Here is an 11,462-nt window from a genome sequence, read left to right as displayed (position 1 = left end):
TTGTATGCATAGAGAGAAGTTTTAAGTAGGCCCTGGCACTTTAGATAAAGCATCGGTGTTTGGGTTTGTAATAATAAAAAATGAACTATAAACTTCCACTAAGCTTTTCAAGTTCACACACAAAAAAAAAAAAACAATAATAAAATAAATAAAACTTAGTAAAGAAAGCTTGCAGTTATGAAAAAATGTCAAAAGTTAAATTTTCAATTAGCCAACTCTTTTTTTTGTTGTTGTTAAAAAAGAAGTTTTTAATGAGATAAATTTATATTCACACAACCTTATTATTATCTTTCTTTTAAGTAAAAATTTTGTGAGAATATAAAGTTATTGAAAAACACTGTTGCGTAATATTTTGAAGGAATGAGACAAAATAATAGAAGGTATGCGAGGCATCGCTAATATGAAGCTATAAAAACTAGCAGTATCATAGAAATGAACCTCCTTTGCGTAAATAGTGATGCCAGAAATATTAAGTTATTTCGAGCTTCGGCAACGTTTGTACCGTTTGTTACTTAGTGAATTCTTACAAGATAAAGAAATATTATGAAGCTTCAAATAAATTATAATCCAAACTCATCACTCACATTGGTTTTAAGAGGAAAAACTTAAAAGTTCTTGCTTTCTGGATTCGCTAAAATGTTTGACTTCTCATTTAAGACACCATTAAAATGATGCTTAAAATTTTTTTAGAAAATCTGATAGAAGTGAAAAAATGTCAAATGAGAAAAAATTTCTATTAAATCCTTTCGAACATATGAATATTATTATCGTATCGTACGCTGGTTTTTTATTTTTATTATTCGCTTAAAAATATTGTAAGATGTTTAAATATTATTTATTAAATATTTATTTAAATACTTAATTTGAGAAAATTACTTTACAAAAGAAAAATGTCCCAAAATGTTAAACTGCAGGACTTTAAGTGATCCTTTCCTCTATAAAAAAAAAAAAAAAAAAAACCTTTTTTTCTGTTTAAATTTTTTTGTTAAAAAAGTTTGAGCATTTCACATTTCAATATTGCAATTTTGATCCGTTATAACATTATCACACTTGAGCCCTTGAGAATAGGGAACCTGTTACAGTTTGATAAAAAAATTTTGTTGTTATTGGCATTATCCTTTATAGAAAAGTTTTTCGAATTTGTTTAGAAAGTGCACCTTAACAGCACTTTCGCCTTTGTAGCAATCTTCAACCTGATTTTCGCCTTTATGCAGTATGAAAAGTATGTTGATATATAGCATTGCTACTGGTATTCATTATCTGGAAACGATGGATGAGGATTTCTGTAAACTTTCTTTAAACTTTAAACCGTTGGCTATCATTTAGTTAGATTAGCTGATTAGAAATTACTGTAAAACTTTTCGAAGTGTCTTCGTAGAGCGCAATGCGCTCTACATAGCCATAAGCTTCTCAGAGCGCAATATTGTACACGCATGCGCAAATATTTTATTATAACAGTCCGATTTATATTTCACAATAAAGCTAGTTAGATAGGCGGTTAGGGTTAGGGTAAGGGTTAGGGATAGAGATAGGGATAGGGATAGGGAAAGGGATGAAAAAAAAAATTTTAGCGCATGCGTACAAAGTATTGCGCTCCGAGCAGCATATGGCTGCATAGAGTGCATTGCGCTCTAAGTAACAACGGCAAAATATTTTTTTCTATTTTTTTTTTTTTTTTTTTTTTTTTTTTTTAGTTCTCCATAATGACGGTATAAATTAATCGCGTGTAAATAGAAGACAGTGACGACATGGAGCGGTCTTCAGAACCTTTTACTGTCTTTCATAAAATGTTTCCGTAAAAAAAATTTTTAGGAATCAGTTTAATTTTTAAATAAAAGTTATTGTTGATTATTAAAGAGTATTACCGATATAATTTTAAATGATTGCGAATAATAATTAATAAAGACAGTAAATAACAGTATATTATCAGTAAAAAAACAGTATATTATTTGTTGGCGTAAAAACAAAAAGCGTGAAATTAAATATTTTTACGCAGTGACTTTTAGTTTCTTCTCTTTCATTGATTGTTCTTATCCTTTTTCTGTTAGCCTATATTTCCTAAGTATCTAAAAACACAAGATATTTTTTTTAGCAAGGTATTTTTTAACACAAATCTGTTCCGATAAGCGGTTACAGCCCCGGCCTGTACACGCCGTTCGTACCCCTTTCTAGAAATTTTTGCACTTTAATGTTTTCTAAATGACGTCAGTGATTTCTTTAAATTTTTGCTGAGCGTAAGCATTTTTATTTAAATAAAAAGTGTTGTCTGTTAAGAGAAAAGCTAATCAATCATTTTAAAATTTCAGTTTCTAGGTGAAACTTTCAGTTAGATATTTCAAAATAATCAAGATGCTTTCACGTTTTTCTGTTTCAAATGCTTGTCAATTTACCAAAGTTGCAAGAAATGTTGTAATTCGTTTTACTAGCGGCCCAGAGGCTATAAAACATATTGGTAAACGCAACATTCAATCTCATGCACAAACTGGCTGGAGGTCTTGGGAAGCCGTTAAAAGGCCCACTGGCATTACAGGTTATCTACATTGTCTTTAATTCTGTTATAATTTTGCAGGCCTAGTACAAATATAATCAGTTAAGCTACTCCATTAACCAATTGCAGTGTATTGAATTATTATTGTTTAACTTAAATAAATTGCCTAATTTTATTTATATCTTAAAGATAAGGCTGTAGCACTAATAAACTGAAATAAATACTATGCTTATTTAGCATAACAAAATTTTAACTGTGTATGGTCCTTAAAGTTTCATGCCTTGTAAATAAAAAAATATATGATAATAAAGATATATATTCAATTTTTATGTTTTAAACAAAGATAAAAACTATTTTCTGACATTTACTTTTAATAAAAGTGTAAACTTCTTTTTAAAAAGACCTATTTTTTTTAGCTGAAAATGCTGGGCGAGCTATATTAGGGGGTGCATCTGCAGCTGCTGTAGCAGGACTATGTTTTTATGGACTTGGTTTATCAAATGAAGTTGGTGCAATCGATACAGCAAAGTATTTTGATTTCTTATAAAAATTTAAATCTATTTTAATTGATTTTATTGGATGTTAGTATTTGTATATAATTTTTAACTTTAAAATTACAGTTTTACCATAATATACCACCTATCATATTTGATTTAATTAATTTTAAATTGGTAAAGTTACAGAATTTATAAAGAAAACTATTATGTGTAAAATTTTTAAAGTATGAATATGATGGTTGAGATATACTTTTTTATTGGTTTTAGATTTTGGCCAGAAGAGATGAGAGCACGTGTTAAATCAACATATTTGTATTTTACAGGAAGCCTTGGGTTTACTGCTGCATCAGCGTACTATATGAGTAGAACCCAGGCTGTTTATAGAATGATGACTGCAAGTCCTTGGCTGGTAAGAAAGTTTATATTTAAAAATGATTTTATTGATTTTAGTTACAAATGAGTAAAGAAAAATGTATGGTTATTAGCTAATTATAAACAATATATTGTATTTAAAGACTGATAAATGAAAGGAGTTTCTGACTTCACTAGTGGAGGCCATTATTTCATTTTTAATTGAAAGCTATTTTATAACTGTTTTATCATTGTTGTAGAATAGTAAAATTTTCAATATGCCAAGTAAATGAGGAATTTTACATTTCTATGTGAAAAATTTTAGCCTTAAAATACAGAAATGATCAAGAGGTTATACTGCAAGTAGTATTTTTTTTATGAAGGGAGAATTTTCTTTCTACACAATTCACAGGAGCCAATGGTTATATGAAAACATGTTTTTTTCTGCTTAAAAAGTATTTAGCATAGTTTGCTGCATCATTTCTGGAGTTATTAGAAACTGAACCATCTAAATGTGATGATCTGATCACTGCTGAAGGCACAGCTTCAATTGAAACATGTATCTATGATATATGCCTTTTTGGAACAGAAGAGAGTTCTGCAGCCTATGTGGCAGGATGGCTGCAGAAAAAATGTGACAAATTAATTTATATTGAGAATGAACCTTTATGGGTATTTGAAACTAAAGACTTCAATAATTAGGTTCCAAGGGGGTATTTAATAGCTCCTTGTTTGTGCTCCCTTGTGAGCAGGAATTATTGGTTTATTATTGGTATAGGTTTTTTAATTTTAGAAAACTATTAATGTTCTTTATTATTGGAAGTTCTTCATCTGATATATGATTAATAGAATAAGGTATTGGTATAGGTAGCATTGTTTTATGTTTTGTAGAAAATCAAACACAGAGCATGTTGTAGAAATAGCAAGATTTTCAGCTATTCTTTCTTTTTGAGGCATCATGCACTAGCTTTTTGATTCAGAATAGCCCACAGGTGTTCAATTGGTTCAAGTAACTCAATCTGCTTCTAGATGAAAAACTCCTGTTTTATTTAACATCTGCTTGAGTTTGTTGTCTTGTAAGATAAAATGTTTTTCCATTCACAGTTTTTGAGTTGAGGTCAGAAGATTTTTATTGAGAATATTGACCTAAACCTCAGAGTCTGTAGTTCCATCAATAAATTCCAGCTTTCCTGTTTCATTCCAACCAAGGTGCTCTATACTGAAGGCCTATTCATCACGCAACTGTAAGCTGTGACTGTAGGCCTATTATTTGTATGGATTATCAGCAACTCTGCTATAAAATTATATTTTGGAGTCAAAATATGACTGTTAATGAGTTTATTTAGAAATATTTATATTAAAATGATAAAAAGTTAAAATTTTAAATTAAAAAAAATTAAAACAAAGAAAACATTTCCATATATTTTAACAACAACAGATACAAATCATTCTTTTCTAAACAAATTTATGATAACTTTAAAACTTTTAAATGCAGGTTCTTTATTAGATCTTGGTGTAATTTGTGCACAAAAACTGTTTAAAAATATATTAGCAAGTGTGTTGCAATGTTTTTGATTAATTTCAAAATAGTAAAATTCAGAAACCAGCAAAAAGATGTCACTTAAGGACTTACAACAAACTTTATTTTTTATCGAATGGAATAAGACAAAGCAAAAAACACCCATTGGCAAAAGTTGTCTGGTGGAATTTTAAGACCACCACGATCTATAGACTTGAGGTACTCACCAAACTTTTCATAGTAAAGTAATGTTTGATTGAACAAATTGTTTTCATTAGATTCATTTCTACATACATAACCAGCAATATAAATCAAGGACATTTTGGTAGTATCAGAAATTGATGACTCTAGTTTTTTTAAATTGTCAAATATTTCACTAACTGCTTCACATAAAACATATGTACAAGAAGCACACTCATTTCCTGAACTAAAATCAACAGAATCTATGTCAATATTTAAAGATAACAACAGTGATGTGTGATTTATATGAAATTTTTCTATAATTTGTTGAACATTTATAAAGTAGGCACCCCCAGAACCTTGTCTCAGTTTCCAAAATTCTTTTTCTAAGTGTTCACTTGTAAACTTACCAAGAAGAACATAATCATGACTTGTTCCTAATAAATATTTACATAGCTCGACAATACCATAGCAAGTATGGTGAATTGATTTTGAAGTATCATTAGATAGCTGCTTCACTCTCTTGCCATTTTTACAACACATTTCAAGAGCCATATCACCAAACTGAAGTAGAGTATTAAGACGGCAATCATCAGGATTATAAATAGGTGCTTCTAGTGGATCATTGTCTTGCATCAGCTCCATGACCTTTCACATTAAAAATTTTCCACCAGGTTATTACTTTATTTATAAATATTGCAGTATCCTTAGAATTTGAAATTATTTGAAAATAGGTCAGCAAGGCATTATATGTCTTATCTGAAAAAACTTTAAGGCAAGTAGATACATTTTGCCTTTCAATGGGCTTGGGAGCTATTGCAATTTCATTCAAGTCTGACAATTTGACTAACTTTTCTGATTCTAATTGATATAAACCTTTAAGGTGTTCCCATTTAGCTGTTCTTTGAATACCATTATCACTGTACACTAGTTCCCCAGTTTTTTCTGTAAGCCATAGATTCCTAATGTTTTTCAAGAGATGTGCAAAGTCAAACAGTAAATACATCCCATCCTCCATTTTCCAAGGTTTTTCTGGAATAGTATGATGTAATTTTAAAAATGCTTGGTTTACACAATTACCATCACAACTTTAACATCACCAGATGATAATTTTAGTTTTATGCTGGAATTTATTTGTTCAAACAGAAAATTTGAACTTAATTTTGAAATTGGAATCATCTTATACAGAAATTTAGGACCACCTTTGAAACATACTATCATAATTCCCAACACAGTTTTAGCCAATAATGATGGATCTAAAGATTTACCAAACAATGTTCCACCATGGTAAAACATCATTTTTTTGACATATACTTCATCATGAATAATTATACAAATTTTTTGTTTTTCTTCAATGTTTTTGAAAACTGAGTCTAAGAAACTAGCATCATCAATTTTGCAAACTTTTGATGTTATGCGTGTCAAAGTACTAACTGATGGCAGTTGAAAATCGTTTCTTAGTTTATTTTATAAAGCACGAGATGTTGAAAAATATTCAAAACTACGTATAATTGTATCTGATTCTTTTTTTTTTTTCCAATAAGCTTTGCAGACATAACAAATATTTGTTGCTTAATGATGTTTTTCTTATGATCTATTTCCATGACATTTAAAAAATGTAGTATTTCCTCAAACTTTGACCAAGAATCAACAATATTTATACAATCTTTACACAAACTTTTTATAAAACATTTTATTCCACAATGAAATGTTTCAAAATGTTTCAATTCTCAAAAATTTTAACAAGAAATAAAGGAACGCCATCATAAAATTTAATAGATTGAATATTAATTGTTTTTTCAATCATATATGTTATTACTGAAACTGAAAAAACCCTGAGATTATTTAATAAAACATTTTAAAAATCAATATATGTTGCTGTATCAGCCAATAAAAAAGTGCTAAGTTCATCAGTTCTAACATTTCTAACAACGCTTAAAGATTTCTGTGTTGTGCGATGACGTGGTATTGGAGTAGGTATTTGACTTGAAGATATTCCTGGCCATACAGATGGTGGCATTTTTGGTCTTTGTTTTCCTTGAACAGTAACTTTTTGGAAAACTGTTGGCCAATGTAATTGGCAAATAACAGTTTCATCTGAAACTAAAAGATTAGAATTTGGAATACTTTTTATCCAAATATTTCTTTGTTCTTTATCTTTAGGAAAATGATAAACTGGTATTTTTTCAAAGCTTTTATTGCTTTTGGTACTTTGATAATTAGTTTTGCAGCCATATACACAACACCTTTTTGGCATCTATAAAGTATAATTATTTAAAAAATTTTGGCCCCCAGTAATGGCTTATGGTTGCGTGATGAATAGGCCTTCAGTATAGAGCACCATGATTCCAACCCATCAATCTCCATACCATTACAATACTTCCCTCAAATTTCACTGTTTCTTAAACACAACTGAGCTTGAGATTTCTTTGCCTTCCTTTCTCTATACTTGTTAAGCTCCATCATACTTTAAAAGTACTAATTTTGACTCATCAATCCACAAAACTTTTTTCAAGAATTATAGCAACATGTTTATGCCTTTCTTAACAAGTCTTGGTGCTGATAAAAATTGGTTTTCTTGCATCATTTTGACCATATTTCAATTAAATCTGGGTGTCATTTTGCACTTAACTCCTGATCTTGATCCAAATGTTTTGTACTTTTTAATCAAGTCACTAATGGTTCATAATGTGATTCTAGTTGCTTCTTGTATCAATCTGAATCTTCTACTTTGCTTGAATAAGTCAATAACTAAGTTGCTTTGAGCTTGTGACTATTCCTTGGTTTTAGCTCCCATTCTTGAAGATACTAATGACAAATTAAGTAGCCTTGAAAATTATCAGTTTAATTATTAGCTGTTGCTCATTGTTTGATAACAAAACACCTTTATTGTTTTAAAATCTTTTTAATCACTCTAAAAATTTTATGTTCAGATAATTATGTTTCTTCCAGATTTTAACACCCCTTAAGGAATCATTAAATTTTGAACAAAGAAAGTTAGCTTTTTTTTTGTTATTTCAAATCTTGGTTGTAAATTATTCATAAAAAAGTTATAATCAAAAACTAATTTTTTTTTCTGAAATAACTTGCTAAACTTTATTTTTAACAATAAAGTTTTTTAAATACTTATCTCTCTAACTGTGTATATATATATATATATATATATATATATATATATATATATATATATATATATATATATATATATATATATATATATATATATATATATATATATATATATATATATATATATATATATATAGTGTATTTCTTTAAAGAGAGGAGGCTTCATTAGATTTATAATGGTTTTTAAAAAAGTTCGATGAGGTTTTACTGTGTTTTGTTAGCAATAATGTTAGCAATAATAATTTATTATGGGTATAAAGTTGTTTTAATGATTTTATTTTTATTAAAATATCTTTCAATACAATAATAATTTAATGCAGTTCAATGAAATAAGTGTTTTGTGAGAATTATCTAATTGGCTCCTTCAGGAAAAAGTCAGAAAATTTACTTTGTGCGTCCTTTCATTTAGTAGCTCTTGCTTGTAATATATAAAGAAAGTGGTACTAAGAAATGTATTGTACAGTTGTCAAGTTTTTTTTTAAGGTTATTGGTGGTAGTATGGTGGCAATGATAGGAAGTTCAATTTTATGTCAAGCAATTGAGTATGAGAAAGGGCTCAATGCAAAGCATTTTGCATGGGCTGGTAAATGTTAAATTTGTTGTTTACTTCAATGAGTTGATAAGATTTTTTTTGTTATTTTGCACATGTAGCCTGGTAACTAATTGTAGATATTAATAAAGAAGAAAAATTTTAAATTTCAGCTCACAGTGGAATTGTGGGTGTTGTCATAGCCCCTGTAATTCTTCTTGGTGGCCCATTAGTTGTTCGTGCTGCTGCATACACTGCAGGTACAGTGGCTGCTCTAACTATGACAGCAGCATGTGCACCAAATGAAAAGTTTTTAACTTGGGGTGGACCTTTATCTCTTGCTCTTGGTGGGATCTGTGTGGCTTCTTTAGGTATTGTTCTACATAGCTGAATGTCATTGAGATTCTTGTGGTTAACTTAATTGTATAAAAGCTTCTTGTGTTAAATTTTTTTTTCTTATTTTGTAGGTGGAATGTTTTTACCTGTATCATCAGCAGCTGTTCCAGTTATTAATTCTTTGGTTACATATGGTGGTTTAGTTGTCTTTGGAGGGTTTATGCTGTATGACACTCAGAAAATCATTAAGCAAGCTGAGATTTCCACTTACCGCGGCCAGACATATGATCCAATTAATTCGTATGATTTTTCAGATATATTCTCTTAAATACTTTAAGACGTCAATCTGCAGTCTCTGTGTTGACTCCGTGTTAACTATACTTATGCTTATGCCTCGTTATTTTCTATACTTTGTGTGTATTTTATTTATTTTATTCTAGATCAATTGGAATATACATGGACACAATCAATATCTTCATACGAATTCTGATGATTATGTCTGGAAATAGCAGAAAGAAATGAACATGTGACCTCGGTTGATCGTTGCCTTGTAAACATACATGTAAATCTTCAAATGTCATCCTTCATATAATTGTTTTTAAAGCGTCAATTTAAAAAATGTTTGTGAAATTTTGTTTGCGTAGCATTTGTGCTGCTTAAGCACAGAATCTTCTTTAACCAAAATGGAATTATTAATATGGATTGATTACTTGTAAAAGAGTGGTACTTTTAAGAGTTAAAAGACAGGTTAATTTAGGACTTTGTGTAATTGCTACCCTAGTTTGTGTGAACGCTAGCATATCCTAATGAGTAACGATTGTGCAAGTGACTGAATTTTTGTTTTCAAAATAAGAAATTTTATGCTAAACGCCTCCGCATCAAGATCCTAAAAACTCAAAGTCATCCTTTAATTTATTGCAAAAGAGAATTTTGTTTTTATTTAGCAAAACGTTTTATCAATATGGTATATCGATTTAAAGTATCAATGGGTTATCCGTTCAACTGAGATCGCGAAAAAAACTCGAGATTATATTTAAATTGAATAAAAAAACTTAGCCATACAACTGGAAGAAATAAACATTTTTCTGCTTTTTTTTTTTTTTTTTCTTTTTTTTTTTTCTTCTATCGTTGTTTGCTCTTGTGGTGTACTAAATGCAAAAATATCCTAACAAATTTTTAGAAGTTAACTTTTCTTCTTTTTTCCGCAACGATTGCAGTTAAATGCTGACATATTTTTATCATTTTCATTTTTCTAATAATCACGGACAAAGTTAAAGTGCGTTGATCATGATGCGCGTGGTTTCGTAATTTAGATACCACGCAAAAGAAGAACGCTTTAGTAAAATTTTTGATGTCTTAAATCATTTTACTCGTAGGAATAGTACTCTGTGCGCCATTAAAACTTCTCCATCTTTGATTTAACTTATTTTAAAGGGGGAAGGGGGAATATTCAAGACCCTAAGTAAAAATGCAATTTTTAGTAGCAAATAAAATTTAGGAGTATGTCTCGCCTGAAAGTAATAACAATAAAAGTGAATGACAAAAATATATTGTTGGATAAAAATTATAAAGAATTTTCATAAAAAAGATGCATTTGAAATAGATACTTAATGTTGCTAAGCTTGTCTCTTTTTATATGGTGTGCCAACTTACCCTGAGAGTATATGTAACTTGCCCCGGGCCGGGGTAAGTTGGCACATATTTTTTTCTTTTTTGGAGGCCCTTTTTGGGCCACCACCTATTATCTTTTTAACTTTTGACATTGGAGCATGCTTGCCAAATTCATGTTCTTTTGAACTGCAATTTGATATCCTCCAAAAAGTTCACCCAGAAATTCACAGAGCTCAAAAACTAAAACTGTAGCCAACTATCCCCGGTCTCCCCTACAATTCTTTACATTAAAGTTTAAGGTTCAAAATTGCCACTAGAAAGCAGATTCTCAATCCACCATTTTGAAACTTTTTTTCGCCGATTCAATTCAATTATATTTTTTATTCTGAATTCAAAGCCCAATACTCTTCTTAACAGGAACAGTGGGCTAAGGTTGCAAACTTTTAGACACATATTCGTAAGTGCTTCATTTTTAATATTTTTCTGCATGATATTTTTATAAAATGTTTTTGTAAGCATTTGAAGATTTTTTTTTAAAGAATTTTCTACATTGTCAAAAGAGCTTACTCTTCTTCATGCAGCTTGAGCTCTTTTTTGAGCCTAAATTCCTAAAGTAGCTTATGTAGGGATCATATGAAACTAAAAGACTTCGCATTACAATTTCATCCATTATTTTTGTGGAAAATTTTTGAAAAATCCCTAAAGTTCTTTTTCTGGTTCTCCTGCATTTCCTCGTATATTAGCCCCGTTGAAACTCGTTCATTTCTAACTACCCGAGCACTGAACACAAACCTTTTGTTTAGACTCTTTGTGATATGAAAC

At 29.6% G+C, this 11,462-nt stretch overlaps 2 protein-coding genes across 3 annotated transcripts; one reads left to right on the top strand and one right to left on the bottom strand.

Moving 5' to 3' along the window:
* The first annotated feature begins 2,230 nt into the window (after positions 1 to 2,230).
* Positions 2,231 to 10,213, top strand: LOC149887986 (growth hormone-inducible transmembrane protein-like). 2 transcript variants are annotated; one of them, XM_090088345.1, is made up of 8 exons: positions 2,231 to 2,530; positions 2,905 to 3,016; positions 3,253 to 3,394; positions 8,648 to 8,747; positions 8,867 to 9,064; positions 9,161 to 9,329; positions 9,470 to 9,591; positions 9,974 to 10,213. In XM_090088345.1, the coding sequence occupies exons 1-7, from the start codon at positions 2,350 to 2,352 to the stop codon at positions 9,549 to 9,551; spliced, it is 984 nt and encodes a 327-aa protein (XP_089944471.1). In that variant the 5' UTR covers positions 2,231 to 2,349; the 3' UTR covers positions 9,552 to 9,591; positions 9,974 to 10,213. The 2 variants fall into 2 exon arrangements, with proteins under 2 accessions (XP_089944471.1, XP_089944470.1); XM_090088344.1 differs by lacking the exon at positions 9,974 to 10,213 and having other exon boundaries at positions 9,470 to 9,785.
* Positions 4,865 to 6,766, bottom strand: LOC149887987 (uncharacterized). The gene has a single exon (XM_090088346.1). It carries the CDS (start codon positions 5,678 to 5,680, stop codon positions 4,985 to 4,987), a length of 696 nt encoding a protein of 231 aa, XP_089944472.1. The 5' UTR covers positions 5,681 to 6,766; the 3' UTR covers positions 4,865 to 4,984.
* Positions 10,214 to 11,462: the final 1,249 nt, after the last annotated feature.

Source organism: Hydra viridissima, unplaced genomic scaffold, assembly GCF_058129835.1.
Source record: "Hydra viridissima isolate aposymbiotic clone 2 unplaced genomic scaffold, HvirCarnegie_v1 scaffold_5, whole genome shotgun sequence".
NCBI classification, from domain to species: domain Eukaryota; kingdom Metazoa; phylum Cnidaria; class Hydrozoa; order Anthoathecata; family Hydridae; genus Hydra; species Hydra viridissima.
Note: the sequence above shows the minus strand (reverse complement) of the source record. Positions and strands in the feature narration are given on the sequence as shown.